At 46.2% G+C, this 16,821-nt stretch overlaps 1 protein-coding gene across 2 annotated transcripts in view; it reads right to left on the bottom strand.

The window, feature by feature from the left end:
• Window positions 1–16,821, bottom strand: part of DDX43 (DEAD-box helicase 43) — a 246,015-nt gene that overhangs the window by 197,456 nt on the left and 31,738 nt on the right. For both annotated transcript variants that reach the window (XR_012883166.1, XM_075862031.1), the window contains exons 3-5: window positions 6,010–6,124; window positions 3,366–3,488; window positions 903–984 (exon numbers count right to left, since the gene is read on the bottom strand). Coding sequence is in view for 1 of the 2 variants with exons in the window: in XM_075862031.1 (XP_075718146.1) it covers window positions 903–984; window positions 3,366–3,488; window positions 6,010–6,124 (320 nt within the window). In the remaining variant the exon portion in view is untranslated. The remainder of the gene's footprint in view (window positions 1–902; window positions 985–3,365; window positions 3,489–6,009; window positions 6,125–16,821) is intronic.

The raw sequence follows: 16,821 nt of genomic DNA, 5'->3' as shown, positions 1-16,821 counted from the left end.
CTTTTTATTCTCTATTTTGGGAGGGGTGGTCACCAAAAAAATAGCGATTCTGGTGTCGTTTTTTATAGATTTTTTTTTTAGGGTGTTCATCGTGCGGGAAAAACCAACATTAAAGTTTTATAGTTGGGGTCGTTACGAACGCGGTGATACCAGATATGTGTACTTTTTTTTAACGTGTTCATTTTTTTCTATAATAAAAGTCTTATTATAGGAAAAAAAAGCATTTTCTGTTTACAGAACTTATAACTTTTATTTTTACACTTTATTACTTTTTTTACTTGTCCCACTAGGGGACATTTATACTTGCAGCTTTGATCGCTGCTAGAGTACATTACACTACACACATTTATGGGGTTAATTGCCGAAATCAGCGGCGATGGTCCGCTGACCGGCAAGGCTGGAGTGTCAGCTGTTGGGGACAGCTGACCTCCCGGTTCCCGGACACTGTCCGTTAGGACAGTGTGCGCCGGGAACTGCTCCGCAATAGTACGTCTGGATGCGGGAACTAACCCCTCTGCAGGACGTACTATTGCAGAGCAGCGCGTGAAGAGGTTAAAGTGGGACAATTTCTTTCATCCAATGTCCTAGTAAACTATGAAGAGGTGCACAGCATTAGTTGCTGCAGCCCCTTCAGACAGTGAGGGTGTCGGGACTTGGACCCCCACCAATCTGATATTGATGACCGATATAAAAGTCCCCGTGAACACTTTTAGTGCTTGAAAAGAGGTGGATGATGGGTATAATAAAAAAAAAAAGCATAGTGAGCTAAAACATTTGAACTAATGCCACACAGAAATACAGTGGGAAAAATTATATTTTGGGCATAACCACAGTTGGTTAGATAAAATGAATGTCAGTCAAGTTTCTCACTTCACGTCAAAGAAAAATCCAACTACTTTTACCTCCATTCTGTTACCTCCTCTTCAGACATTGATGCAACCCTTGATGCTTCTTTGTAGAAAGACTTCTGAATTGGAGGCATATCTTAACAGGAGAAAAACAGTCATCACTAAGCAGGGGCCGTTTGAAGCAGGGCTAACAAAACCTGGTCGCTATAGCGCCTAGAAATTAGATTCCGTCCTTTATGCATTTGGCACCAGGTGCTTCCACCTTGTGTCGAATGCATAGAGCTGGATGCTATCGCTTACAGCAGGGGTCGGCAACCTTCGGCACTCCAATTCCCAGCATGCACTGACAGCCTTTGGCTGAAATAATAAAGCCTTCGGCTGTCAAGGCATGCTGGGACTTGTAGTTTCCCAGCAGCTGAAGTACCGAAAGGTTTTGACTCCTGGCTTACAGCATAAAGCTCCATCACTACTGGATATTAGCAAAATGCTGCGGCTACTGGGTAAATAGTTTTGGGGGGGGGGGGTGCTATAATGAGAACTGGGGAAGTGGAGGGGAGAGCAGGGGGAATAACGTTTTAACTATTATAGTTGAAGTGCGGGGGTGCACAGATTAAACCACCAATGTTCTCTTCTGACTACTGGAGGGTCCATAAGGGTGCCAAGGGGGTCTCTCGGTTGCTGGACAATTATGATCTTTTTAAATCAGTTCTTAAGCTGCTTACACCGCTGGTGTGGTATTGTGAAAAAGCATTGCACACATACCTTCAAAAGAGGTGTTAATGCTATCAAAACACCCAAAATTTATCTTAATGCCTCCATTGCTAATTAGCCATAAAAAGTGTTTTGTAGCAGGAAGAGTCCTGCATTTTCGTCCCAACACCTCCCCTCTCAAACAGATCCTTACTGCATGGCACAGGATTTGGATCGAGTGGCATCTGATGCAGCAGCTTGCCAGAGTTTGAAGGGAAGGAACAGGAAGAGTTAGGGTATGTTCACACGGCAACACCAAATAAATCTGAAATTACGGAGCTGTTTTCAGGCGAAAACAGCTCCTGAATTTCGGGCGTTTTTGCAAGTGCACAAGCTTTTCGCGGCATCCATTACGGACGTAACTGGAGCGGTTTTTTCAACAGAAATCAATGAAAACCGGCTCCAATTATGTCCCAAGAAGTAACATGCATTTCTTTGAGGTGGGCATCTTTTTACGCACTGTCTATTGACAGCGACGCGTAAAAATACACCTCGTCTGAACAGAACATCGCAAATCCCATTGAAATCAATGGGCAGATGTTTGCAGACGATATGGAGCCGTTTTTTCAGGCGTAATTCGAGGCGTAAAATGCCTGAATTCCATCTGTAAATAGGGAGTTTGAACATACCCTTAGGAGGAAAAGTGCAGGTCTCTTCCTGCTACAGATTAGTCTTTATGGTTAATTAGCATACGGTGCGTGAAAGAATTAAAACGTTAATCATTGGTGTTTTAATATATCCAAGATATCTTATGAAAGTATGTGGGCAATGCTTTTCACACTATCAAACCAGCATTGTAAGCAGCTTGGGAATCAAACAATCTTGTGACAGACTCCCTTTAACTGGTGAACCTGGCCCTACAGCATATTGTTGCTTAGGCCCCATGCACACGAACGTGTTTTTGCGGCCGCAATTCCCCCGAAAATCCACGGGAGAATTGCGGCCCCATTCTTTTCTATGGGGCCATGCACACGACCGTAGTTTTTATGGTCCGTGCATGGCCCGGGAACCCGCACCGCGGAAAGAACGGGCATGTCCTATTACGGACATCTTCTGCGATCCGGGCTCATTGAAAACAATGACGGCGGCCATGTGCATGTCCTACGATTTGCGGGCAGCCCGCGGCTGACAGTCCGCAGCCGGCCGACCCGAAAATCACGGCCGTGCACACGGCTACGGTCGTGTGCATGAGGCCTTACTTGTAGATTCAGTATGTTTAATATACATACATATATATATATATATATATCAACCGAAAAATGGCACTTTAACAACTTGTACGCCATCCGTCGTACATGTATGGAAGATGTGCATCAGAACAATATGAAGCAAGTAACTGGGTCACAGTTAAAAGTGACCCCGTCCTCTGAGAAGTTAAGACAGAACAAAGCGGCTGCCACTGTCCTTCGATTCTGTGTTCACCAAAGACTGTACCGTATGTGTGCTGCACTCACAGCAGCTGTGCCTGGGAATGCAGTACCAGTCCTATTCAGGTTCAATCCCAGGCACAGCCTGCTAAGATATGACAAGGCTTGGGCATTAATCGGAGCGGCCTATTGAGTCAGCTGATCGTGGGGTTGTCGGGAGTTAGCCCCCCACCGATCTGATATTGGAAGAGCCATCCGGAGGATGGACCCTTAATATAAAAGTCCCTGTAAACCACTTCAACCTTTATGCAAACATAGCAGGGAGTCCTTTTAGCACACATGATCCTTTTGATCAAAGGACATTGCAAAAATTATACCATTAAAAAAAAAACGGACAGACCTGCCCATTTCATCGCTTCATATTTATCTTGATTTTCCCGTAGTAAAGTCCAATTTATTGTAGGTCTTTCTTGAAACTTCCCCTCAGTAGAGCTGGAGAAGTAACTGTCCTTGTGTCCCCAACCTGCATTTATAAAGGCAGAACATTTTTTGTCATATCAAGAAGAAAAAAAATAAATAAATACATCAGCTAATCTTTGCACTGTTTGCATAGGGCAATGATCGGAAATGAGCGTTTATATGAATGCTCATAACTTTGGAAATAAATAAACCACACTGCAGTTATCAAAGCTCCTTTTAGATTAGTTAGGCGATAGGGCATTAATAAACTAGTGACAAATCCTCTAAGTACCAATGAAAACTACATCTCGTCCTGCAAAAAAAAAAAAAAAAAAACACATATGGCGGCCCCATTCATTCCTATGAGACCATGCACACGACCGTGGTTTCCACGGTCCGTGCATGGCCCAGGAGCCCGCACCGCAGTAAGAACGGGCAAGCCTTATTACGGCAGTGTGCTGAGGTCCGAGCTCATTGAAAATAATGGCCGCGACCATGTGCCACGGCTCGCGGCTGACAGTCCGCTGCTGGCCGACCCGAAAATCACGGCCGTGCACATGGCTACAGTCGTGTGCATGAGGCCTTAGGCTGGGTTCACACAGATTTTTGCAGGAGAAAGATTTTGCTCTGCCTGAATGCAGATTTTCACTGCGTTTTTTGCCCGAACCGCTCAATGGCCGCGGCGAAAAATGCCACGAAAAAAAATCGGCGTGCAGGCAGAGCAAAATCAAAATCTGTTGCTGACTGCTTTTGCAGCCACTTTGAAAGGGTGTGATCTGCAAGTCTCACACATGGATTTTGTGGTGGATTTCAGCTGTTTTCCTCAATAAAAAAATATCCACAGTCTAAACATGGCTTAATGACTCCACACATTTTTCTTTATTTTCAGACGTTTTTGCTCACTGCGTGTGAACATACCCTTAGATGGGCGTAGCAAATTAGGGATTTTCAAACTCACCTAGGGAGCAGCACCACAACCGCAGAGTACAAAGAGTGGCAATAGCCTGTTGGCACGTGAGTGTTTGAGAAAATAAAGCTATAGCAAAGAAACAATACTTGGAAATGTGTCTTAACCCGTTAGTGACCGCCAATACGCCTTTTAACGGCGGCCACTAACTGGCTTTATTCTGATGCATATGCCTTTTTACGGCACTGCATCAGGATAAAGTAAACAGAGCAGGGAGCGTCAAATCTCCCTGCTCTCAGCTGCTAGAGGCAGCTGAGGGCTGGGGGCGTCCCAGCTCTGCCGGGTGAGATCGATATTAGTATCGATCTCACCCGTTTAACCCCTCCGATGCGGTGCACAATAGCGTGCACCGCATCTGAGTGGTTTTGGAGAGAGGGAGGGAGCTCCCTCTCACCCCACCGACACCCGGCGATACGATCGCCGAGTGTCTGTCTTTAATGGCAGCCGGGGGCCTAATAAAGGCCCCCAGGTCTGCCAATAATGAATGCCTGCTAGATCAAGCCGGAGGCATGACCTAGCAGATGCCTGTCCGTTTAAACGGACAGGCAGTAATACACTGCAATACAAAAGTATTGCAGTGTATTATAATAGCGATCGGAGAATCGCATATTAAAGTCCCCTAGTGGGACTAGTAAAAAAGTTTAAAAAAAAGTTTAATAAAGTTAATTTTAAAAAAAAATGTGGGAAAAAAAATGAAAAACCCAGCTTTTCCCCTTACAAAATGCTTTACTATTAAAAAAACAAAAAGTTACACATATTTGGTATCGCCGCGTCTGTAACGACCCCGACTATAAATCTATTACATTATTTAACCTGCACGGTGAACGCCGTAAAAAATGTAATAAAAAACTATGGAAAAATTGCTGTTTTCTGTGAATCCTGACTTAAAAAAATGTGATAAAAAGTGATCAAAAAGTCGCATCTACTCCAAAATGGTACCAATAAAAACTACAAGTCTTCCCGCAAAAAAATGCCCTCACAACCGCATCGGCGAAAAAATAAAACCGTTACGGCTCTTCAAATATGGAGACACAAAAACAAATAATTTTGAAAAAAAAAAGCGTTTTTACTGTGTAAAAGTAGTAAAACATACAAAAACTATACAAATTTGGTATCGTTGCAATCATAACAACCCGCTGAATAAAGTTAGTGTTATTTATATCACACGGTAAACGGCGCAGATTTAAGACGCGAAAAAGAGTGGCGAAATTACAGGTTTTTTTCTATTCCCCCCCAAAAAGTTAATAGATAATATGTCCCCCAAAATGGTGCTATTAAAACATACAACTTGTCACGCAAAAAACAAAACCTTATACAGCTATGTCGACGCAAAAATAAAAAGGTTATAGCTCTTGGAATGCGACGATGGAAAAATGTAAAAAATGGCTTGGTCATTAAGGTTTAAAATAGGCTGGTCATTAAGGGGTTAAACAGCTTCTAATGTAAAATCACAATTGTAATACCACATGTAAAAAAGAAAACTAAGATACATACATACATACATCTCATAGAAGTCAAAAGGAAAAAAGGAAGGACGTTAAATACTTCAAAATAAGATCACATGCCACAGCTTGCAACACCATTATTGCTATTGGGATCTATTGAATAGTTTACTCACCACTCTCTGGTCGTTCAGATCTTCCTACTATTTCATCAATCAATGCTTTGGCTTTACTTTGTTGGTCACAGTTTCCAAATATTTTTACAAGTGAATCGTACTCTTCCTTCACAATCTAAACATAAATAAAGCGTGACAACAATCTTTAACATACACTTTTGCACAAATAGACTTAAATAATTAGGATCTCTAGCACAGTGCATCCTCCACAATTTTTACCCCCAAATAAATGCAAACGTGCTTTTGCGGCCGCAATTCCCCAAAAAATACACGGGAGAATTGCGGTCCCATTCATTCCTATGGGGCCCATGCAAACGACCGTGGTTTTCACGGTCCGTGCACGGCCCAGGAGCCTGGACCGCAGAAAGAACGGGCAAGTCTTATTACGGCCGTGTTCTGGCTCATAGGAAATAATGGACTCGGCCATGTGCACGACCAGCGATTTGCGGGCGGATCGCGGTCGACACTCCGCTGCCGACCAACCCCGAAAATCACGGCCATGCACATGGCTACGTTCATGTGCATGAGGCCTAATGCATATTAGGGTATGTTCACAGTTTTTTGTACCGTGACCAGAGCGCCACAGGCAAAAATCGAACGCAGCGAAAACCAATTTCTCTGCCTCCCATTGATGTTAATGGGAGGTCAGAGACGGAAATGCCTGAAGAAAGAGCATGACGCTTCCTTTTCCTGCATACTCAAATCAATGGGAGGAAATTCCCGAAATCAACGGGAGTCAATTTCGGTTTCTGCGTCAAAAAAAAAAAAAAAAACTCCATGTGAACTAGGCTTTAGACATTTTTCTCTTTTACACCAACTCATAGCGGTTACATATTTAGATCAATATTCTGCAGAAGAAAAATGCACATCTTTAATAAAATTGGAGCATTAGTGTACGAGCACACTGGTGAAGTACACAGCATATACGTCCTGGAATCCGCACAGCAATCCGCCTAAAAAAAAAACCTTCACGGGTTCTGCGAAGACAGTGCAATGACGTCATTGCGCTGCCTTTGCAGAACCCGTGAAGACTAGAGACCACACCTGAAAACTACTGCGCTTCATCGGTGAGTGTGTAGGGCATTCAGCGTCATTGAGCTGCCGATAGCCAGCAAGGAACCCAATAGTTCACTTGCCTCTTGAATCCCCATGTCACAGATCCGTTTTTAATGGTTGTTACATGTATTGACGGCCGTTAAAAATGGATCCATTGACTTCTATGGGGGCAGTCTGGCCGTGAAGACGACCAAAAATAGGACATGTCCTATTTGACAGCTAATATTGACGGGAAGTTTAAAAAAAAAACAGCTGTGTGAATACACCCATAGAGCTTCATTGTTAGCCTTAGGCCGGATTTACACGAGCGTGTGCGTTTTGCGCACGCAAAAGATGCTTCGTTTTGCACGCGCAAAAGGTACTTAACAGCTCCGTGTGTCAGCCGCGTATGCTTGGCTGCGTGATTTTCGCGCAGCCGCCATCATTATGGCACGGTTTGTATGTTTGTAAACAGAAAAGCACGTGGTGCTTTTGTTTTCATTCATACTTTTTACTGCTGTTGCGCGAATTACGCACGTCACACGAAAGTGCGTCCATGTGCTGCGCGTGATTTTCACGTACCCATCTACTTCAATGGGTGCGTGATGCACGAACAACGCACAAATATAGGACATGTCGTGAGTTTTACGCAGCGGACATACGCTGCGTGAAACTCACGGGCAGCCTGCACGGCACCATAGACTAACATAGGTCCGTGCGAGGCGCGTGAAAATCACGCGCGTTGCACGGACGTATTACACGTTAGTCTAAATAAGCCCTTAGGCTACATTCACACGACAGTGAAAAAAAAGTGGCCATAAAAAAACTGATCAACTGTCAGAATGTCACCAAATTTTCATCCATTTCCAGTCCATCTGTCTGTTTTCCCATCCGTTTTCATGGGCGATTAAAAAAAAAAAAAAAGTTCAAAATTGATTTCATTGGTCAGGTTTTCTTTTGTCCCAACCCACTGAAATCACCAGCGCCCATGTAGATTGTGCCACAGTGCACACTGTAAATACCCACATAGGGCCAGTGCCCACATATAAAGAGACAGTGCCCTTGTAGATAGTGCCACCCCCCGTTGTAGATACCACCCTCCCTCCCCTGTAGATCGCGCCACTAGGAGTGAAGTCCCTCTGGATTCATATATTGACGGAACCCCTGAAGTCTGTTAATATATGGACAGTGAGTGACTTCAGGAAAGCGGAATGCCTTGCCTGTGCGGGCTGGGGATTCTGCTCCAGGAGTGAACTTGGGATCCCGCTCTTAGGCCTCATGCACACGACCGTAAAAACTCCCGTTATTACGGGTCGTAATTACGACCCGTAATAACGGGCTCATAGACTTCTATTGGCGACGGGTGCCTTCCCGTGCCGTTGAAAAAGATAGAACATGTCCTATTTCAGGCCGTAATAACGGCACGGACAGTCCATAGAAGTCTATGGAGCTCTCGTAATGACGGGTGGCTACATGTGTGCACCCGTCATTACGGCAGCGTTGCTAAGCGACGTCAGTAAATAGTCACTGTCCAGGGAGCTGAAAGAGTTAACTGATCGGCAGTAACTCTTTCAGCACCCTGGACAGTGACTACCGATCAGAATAAACCTGTAAAAAATAATAAAAGACGTTCATACTTACCGAGAACTTCCTGCTTCCTCCAGTCCGGTCTCCCGCCCGTTGCCTTGGTGACGCGTCCCTCTCGACATCCGGCCCGACGTCCTGGATGACGTTTAAGGCCATGTGACCGCTGCAGCCAATCACAGGTCAATCACAGGTCAATCACAGGCTGCAGCGGTCACATGGACTGCCGCGTCATCCAGGGATGTTGGGCTGGATGTGAAGAGAGGGACGCGTCACCAAGACAACGGCCGGGTAAGTATGAATTTCTTTAACTTTTATTACAGAAAGGGCTGTCCCTTCTCTCTATCCTGCACTGATAGAGAGAAGGGGCTGCCGATTAGTGCAGTGCTATTTTGCCGCCAAAAATGTGCCCGTAAATACGGGTGGAATACAGGTGATACCGGACCCATATTTACGGGCACGGGTTCGTAAATACTGGTGCAAAACGGGTGGAATACGTGTGACACCGGACCCGTATTTACGCCAGTATTTACGGGTGGGAAAAAATACGGTCGTGTGCATGAGGCCTTACAGGGGGCTAGAGTTGCGCCATCTTCAGGCAGGGGAGGGTGCCATCTACAAGACTGAACACATCAATATTCCGACAGGCAAAAAGATCAGCTCTGGTTTCCCAGGAACCTATTAATTGCTTACTAAATATTATAACGTATAACTTAAGTGTAAATTGCTTTTAAGCATACAAATGAAGATTGAAAGCGCAATGTGAACTTAAAGGAACAGTGTCACCAAAATTTTTTTTTTTTTAATATGTTAAAGATGTTAGTGCTTTATTAAAACCGTTTGGATTAATTTGTGTGTTTGTGTGTTACTTTTTTTTACACTTTTTCTTCCCTATGGGGGCTGCCATTTTTTTTTCCATTTCTGTATGTGTCGATTAACGACACATACATACATGGAATACGGCAGCTCCAGTCCCATAGGGACTGCGAACGGGGCCCGTTCCATCCACTATCGTGTACGCCGCTGTGTGGGAACGGCGAATGCGCCGCTCCCACACAGTTCAATTTGAAATGCGCGCCGTCCGGCGCCATTTTCCTGTGGACCGGAAGTCGCGGCCGGACAGTAAGATTACTTCCGGTCGCGGCTTCCGGACTTGTGCACATGGAGCAGCGGCAGCAGACGGAGAGGATGGACCGGAGGGAGCGGCGGCGACTGGAGCAGGTAAGTTATTTCTATGTATGTTCGTGTTTCAGTGTGTGTTTACTACTGTATGTAAACCTACTACACTGTGTTAGCTCAAAAAATGGCGACACACAGTGTAGGAGGTTAGACCGTTCAAACCCCTCGTTTCTCCCGGCACTAGCCAGGATAAAGGAGGGGGGGGATTCTGAGAGCTCACTAAAGCGAGGGATTTTTACCCAATTTTGCAGCATAAAGCAATGTGGTTGCTTTACCACATGCAATGCTGCAATTTTGGTAAAGGCTCCATCTAGTGACCAGTGCTGGGAAATATTATAAATTGAATCCAATTTATAATATTTCCTGACTCGTGAAAAAAAAAAAAAAAAAAAGTTAGAAATGTTTAATCACCTACACACTAATTGTTTAACTAAAAAAAAAAAATACATGTTTTGCTGGCAACACATTCCCTTTAAAGTCCCTATATAGTAATGCTATTGTTGCTCAGTAGTCCATCTGAGTGAAGGGTCAAGCCAACACCTCTGATGACCGCACTGCCTGTATGAAACAACTATAGTTAGCGGCTGCAGTCCGCTTAGGAGAGTACTAACTATTCACCACACAGAAAATCGCCCGAAAGAGCTTACTTACCGGTCCTCTGCTTAAGATGACGAAGGGGAAAAGCCACAAGAACCTCCCGGTCACTCCTGGCACCTCGTCCAGTGGCAGGTACCTCTGGTCCACGCTGGACGGAACCTCGCCGTGGTGCTCTTCCACTCCTCCTGCAGGCCGCACCCAGACTCCGCCGCCTCGTGGATACTCGCCGCCTCCTTCCTCCTCTGGTCAGGCACAGACCGGCAGCTGCTCTCTGGTTGCTGGAGCGGACATTGTGACGCCGGAGAGAGGTCAGTGCTCTGCAGACTCCTCAGGGTCGGCACCTCCGGTCCTGCTAGAGGACTTTCCCCCCCCATACAACCTCAGTCAGGATGTGAATCACTTGGCCCCGCCAGGCAGGGCGGTCTCGGCACCATCTTTCCTTGCCGTCCCGCAGCAGTCTCCCACACAGGACTGGCTGTGGAGTCAGGGGACACCTGCTATTTTAAGGGGGTCACTTGCCCAGTCAGCGGGATCAGGGGATCATCAGCCAGCCCCTTCTCAGGGTCCTGGCGGAACTGAAATGGTGAGGGTTTTGCCCACCAAATCAGATTTGGATCTGCGCCTCTCCCAGCTAGAGGAGAAGCATGACAAGGCCATTGGCACGGTTTCACAGGCAGTGCGTGCTCTGACCGCAAGGGTGGATACATTGGAGCGCCAGAACTCCATATCCTCCTTGGACATCTTGGTCCTTTCACAGTCCTTGGCCACTCAAATTTCGCAAATGCGGGTCTTTTCTTTACACTTGGATGTCGAAAACAGGGGGGAGACGTAACAACTTGAAGCTGAGAGGCATATCGGAAGCTGGACTCCCGGATGGCCTCTATGATGCAGTGACGCATATCTTTAATAAGCTCCTGGACCGCCCACATGATATGGCCATTGAGATGGACAGGGCGCACAGGCTGGCGGGCCCCCGGGCTAGAGATGGTAATCGTCCGCGGGACGTTATATGTAGAGTGCATTTCTACAAACAGAAGGAGATTGCTCGGAGAGCTTGGGGGGGGGAGGGGCCGTTCCCTTCAATGGTTCCGAGAGTACTGTCCTGCCGCATGTCTCCAGACTGACACTTTCCATGCGCAGGATTGTCCCTCCCTTGCTAGAGGCGACCAAGGCGGCGGAAGCTACTTACAGATGGGGCCACCCCTTCCACATCATCCTTCGCAGACAGGGGCAATCGTTTGCGGTTTGGTCTCCGGATGACCTAGAGGAGGCCTTCCGGTTTTTGGAGATCTCGCCGATGCGGTTACCAGATTGGACTGAACCCCAGGCACCGTTCTTTATTAGAGGAGGCCCATATCCTGATTTTGTTCATCCTATCCCGCCTCGCTCCGGAGTTGGGCTGACCGAGCTCTGGTCCTCAGGGCAGCAATCCCCACACAGAGACTGAGCCTCTACTTCCTTCCTGTGTTTCCTTGTGCCTCTCACGGGGACACCGGTTCTGGTTGGACGTTAATTGATGCAGAGGATGGCGCTAATGGCGTTTTTGTAGGGGACATATGTACAGGGGGGGGGTCCTTCAGTGGGGGATGCTCATTTGTTCAGTACAGCGGGGGAGGGGAGGTTTCTGCGATAGTTTACCGTGTGGGTCCGGGGTTTCAGTGAGCTCAATTTGTGATTTCTAGTTTGTTGCTGTATCTTTGAAGATTTGTTTGTCGCATCGCTGCCTTTCTTCGTTCCCCATTAGGGTTCCGTGTTGCCGTTTCGTGGTCAGAGGGTATTTTTACATCTGAGGACGACATAGCTCACGTTCAGTTGTTTAGGGGTTTTGTACTCAGCTATTAGAGGGACTGTGTTCTTCCGCAGCTCCGGTACTTCTGTCCCTGTATAGGGGTTTTTCTTTCTGTCTTCCCCTTTCTGTCTGTCTTCTCTTCCATATCCTATCATGACTGACGTAACCATTGTCTCCCTAAATGCACAGGGTCTGAATATCCCGGAAAAGAGGTCCTCCATTCTCAGTCTTCTCTGGAAGAAAAAAAGTGGCATTTCTACGAGACACTCACTTTCGGGCTGACTGTATAATGGGAATCCGTGAGTTTCGGTATGCAGAGGGGTATCAGTGTGTCCCCTGATTCAAAGACCAAGGGGGTCTCCATCCTGATTTCATGCTCTCTCCATTGGGAACATGTGGAGACTGGCACAGACGGAGCGGGACGGTACATCTTCATGAAGGGTAAGTTGGATAACACTCTGTACACACTGGCATCATACTACCTCCCTAACACTAGTCATGTCACCTTCTTGGAGGGTTCTGGTGGATTTGGATGACTTTCTGGAAGGCACTCTAATACTAGGGGGGGGGGGATTAGAATGCCACCTTAGATCCTGTATTAGATTCCTCACGATGGCATTTCTCTTTATCCAGGAAACCTTAGTCGTATCCGTCGGCTGTTGCATGAGCATCAGCTCATTGATACGTGGCGGCTCCTCCATCCATCGACCAAAGACTACACGTTTTTTTTCGGCTCCCCACAACAAATATTCCCGAAGAGACTACTTTTTTCTAAGCCATTCTCATGTTCCCAGCCTCACTTCTGCCTCCATTGACGACATTACGCTTTCTGATCATGCTCTTATTACTCTTACCCTCACTCGACCAACGGTCTACCCTTGCTCCTGGCAGTGGCGCTTAAATGAGTTGCTCCTGCAGGACTCGACGGTGGTATCAGACATTCGCAGGGAACTGGGGGAGTATTTTGCAATGAATGCTTCGCCGGGGGGTTGACCTTTTTTGCATTTCGGAGGCACATAAATGAGTGGTGCGCGGTTCCTTTATTCGTATTGGTTCCAAACTAAAGGAGCGGACGGCACACCTCCTGGACTTATTGTCCCGTATACACAGTTTGGAACAGTCCCATAATTATCCCAGGATCGGGTTGTGGGGGCGGAGCTGGGGCAGTTGAGAGTGCAGGTCCGTTCGCTCTGTCTTTCCAAGGCTAGGGCCTCCTTAGTTAACCCCTTCCCGGCGTACTATTAGGTCATGGTAACCATATCGTTCGCGCTCCATGACCTAATAGTACGTCTCGGGAGTAACGGCCGTTTCGGCCGTCCTCCCGACACATACAGGAGCTGTGACAGCTGCTGTCTCGTACAGAAGCTGTCACAGCTCCTACAGCGGGGACCGATTGCTGTGTCCCCGCTGATTAACCCCTTCAAAGCCGCGTTCAATAGAGATCGTGGCTTTTTAGGAGTTAAGCTGCCATCGCTGGCCTGCTACACAATAGCGGCCGGCGATGGTGACTATAACAACCGGACACCAAACAATGGCGTCCGACTAGGCCATCGACGGAAGCCTAGTGGGTCCTGACAAAGTCAGGACCCACTATGCTTGCTGTCAGTGAGTAGCTAACAGCTCTGATACACTGCACTACGCATATATTAGAACTGCGATCAGGGCCTCCTGCCCTCAAGTCCCCTAGTGGGACAAAGTAAAAAAAAAAAAAAAAAACGTGTAAAAATAAGAAAATAAAAGTTTTAAAAGTATTAAAAGTAAAAATCCCCCTTTTTACCTTATCCGTCCTTTATTATTAATAAAAATATATAAAACAAATAAAACTATACATAATTGGTATTGCCGCGTCCGTAACAGCCTGAACTACAAAATTATTTTGTTATTTATCCCGCACGGTGAACGTCGTAAAAGAAAATAATAAACCGTACCACAATCACAATTGTTTGGTCAATTCACCTCCCAAAAAACTGGAATAAAAAGAGGAGATCAAAAAGTCGCATGTACATAAAAATGGTTCTGATCGAAACTACAGTTCGTTACGCAAAAAATAAGTCCTCGCACGGCTATTGATGGAAAAACAAAAAAGTTATGGCACTTAGAATATGGTAACACAAAAAGTGAATGATTTTTTACAAAACGTATTTTATTGTGCAAACGCCATAAGACATTAAAAAAAAAAAAAAACTAAACATCTGGTATCGCCGTAATCGTATCACCCCGCAGAATAAAGTGAATATGTCATTTATAGCGCACAGTGAACGCTGTAAAAAAAAAAAAAAAATAATCAAAAAACAATTGTAGAATTGCTGGTTTTTTTAGTCACCACGCCACCTAAAAATAGAATAAAAACTGATCAAAAAGTTTCTTGCACCCCAAGAAAACTACAATGCATTCCTCAGGGGGTCTAGTTTCCAAAATGGGGTCACTTTTGGGGGGGTTCCACTGTTTTGACACCACAAGACCTCTTCAAACCGGACATGGTGCCTAATAAAATAAAAAAAAAGAGGCCTCTAAATCCACTAGGTGCTCCTTTGCTTCGGAGGACGGTGCTTCAGTCTATTACCGCACTAGGGCCACATATGGGATATTTCTCAAAACTGCAGAATCTGGGCAATAAATATTGAGTTTGCGTTTCTCTGATAAAACCTTTTGTGTTATAAAAAAAAAAAGATAGTATAAAAAGGATTTTCTGGACTTCCGGTTCCGGCGCTGGGATGTGAGGACGGAGCTGCATGAGCTCCTGAAGCCCTGATTCCCTAACCCATCGACGCCACACAGCCGCAGGATATAATCACCCCGGCGTTTGGAGGAGAGTTGGGTGACAAGAACCGGGCGGTTTATCGAGAGATATCTCCTCCGGAGCGGCAGCAGAGAGATCTCCTGCCCGGCCGAACACAGCACACGAGGTGAGGCGCCATCCAAGATGGCGGCGCCGCTGCAGCCATCACTTTCACAGAGCCGGTCTCAAAACCCAGAAATACAGAGGGAAATGTTATCGCCGTCAGTAATGACTGACTCTCAGATTGATTATCGGAAGCTGGCAATTGAGGTGGCTACCCAACTGGCCCCTGACATCAGAGACTCCCTAATAGCCACAACAACGCTCCAAAAACTCCAAAATGAGGTGACATCTCATGGCAATCGACTAGATGAATTGGAACAGCGGGTTGGTCTCATGGAAGATGAATCCACAGGGGCACATACCTGCATTAGAGGCCTAATGCAAGATAACACAAAACTCAGGGACCGCTTAGAAGATCTTGAGAATCGTTCCAGAAGGAATAATCTACGGATAGTAGGACTGCCTGAGAATATTAGACCGCAGCTTCTCCAGTGCATCTGCGAGACGGAGTTACCAGAAGCGCTAGGCCTGACCAGATCTTGCAGAGTGGAAAGGGCGCACCGAGTGGGCCCCCCTGGTCCGAGCGCCAACGCCAAAGGAGAGCCGCAAATCAGACCGCGCCAGGTGATCATGAGTTACTTGGATTACAATGATAAAGAGGAACTTCTGCGCACTATCCGAAACCGTAATACCCCTTTGCATATAAGGGGTGCAAAAATCATCCTGTTTGCAGATTATTCGGCAGAAGTCACAAGGCGTTGGAGAGCATTTTGGAGGGGTCTGCACCTCCCTTTACAAAAGCAAAATCAAATGCCAACTACAATATCCGGCCACCTTGAGGATCATGCAGACGGATGGTGCCACCAAGGTATTCCACAATCCTGAGGAGGCGGCATTATATGTAGACAAGATCCCTGGACTTCGGGGCCCTAGAAAATCGGGAGAGGAGACGGCGAGTCAAGGTACAGGAGGGGAAGGACCCCGTGCACCAGTTTCTCCACCGAGGGACTGTACATGGTCAGATATCGCCCGCAATTCCACTTCCTCACCCAAGCAACAACGGGCAGAATCGTCTAAGACGCCACACCGACAACGCTCAGAAAACCGGCTTGCAACCATCCCGGACTGATAAGTATCTCATAGGGGCTCCATGAGCGCATTTGATTGTGCCTTATATATTCATGTGGCAATTGGTTCTGGTGGGATGTTATTTCGACAAAATTCCTGCTATAATAGGCATAAGCACTTGTACCCGTGATGTATAGGAAGTCCAACTTATTTTAATATTTTAAAATTAGAAATATGAAGATCCAGTATGTCACGAAAAGATGGTGGGAAGGGGAGGGGTCACAGACCAGAAAAAAGTGAAGTTATGTATGCCAATTTAAAGTTGGTCTCACAGGAAATGCTGGTGACATTCCTGGATGGGCATTTTGTTGTTAAAGGTTGTGCCAATTCTCTGGTACCAAATGTAAATGTTGTTATTGTAATGTTGGGAGCAATCTGGAGCAGACGCCGCCGTGCGGCTACCAAGGCAGCAAAGCACTCTTGCCTAGAAATAGATATATATGACCAGTCAATAGTGAACCTTTTCGGAACGCCCAATTTATGCAGCTGACCTCATGGAATGTAAAGGGGCTCAGGTCCCCTAACAAGAGAATGATGGTACTCCGTCACTTAAAAAAACTCCATACAGACATCGCTCTTCAGGATACACATTTGGAGGAGAGCGACTTCCACCGCATGAAAAAATTGTGGGTGGGCCAAGTATACGGCTCTTCAGCTT

This window comes from Rhinoderma darwinii, chromosome 4, assembly GCF_050947455.1.
Source record: "Rhinoderma darwinii isolate aRhiDar2 chromosome 4, aRhiDar2.hap1, whole genome shotgun sequence".
NCBI lineage: Eukaryota > Metazoa > Chordata > Amphibia > Anura > Rhinodermatidae > Rhinoderma > Rhinoderma darwinii.
Note: the sequence above shows the minus strand (reverse complement) of the source record. Positions and strands in the feature narration are given on the sequence as shown.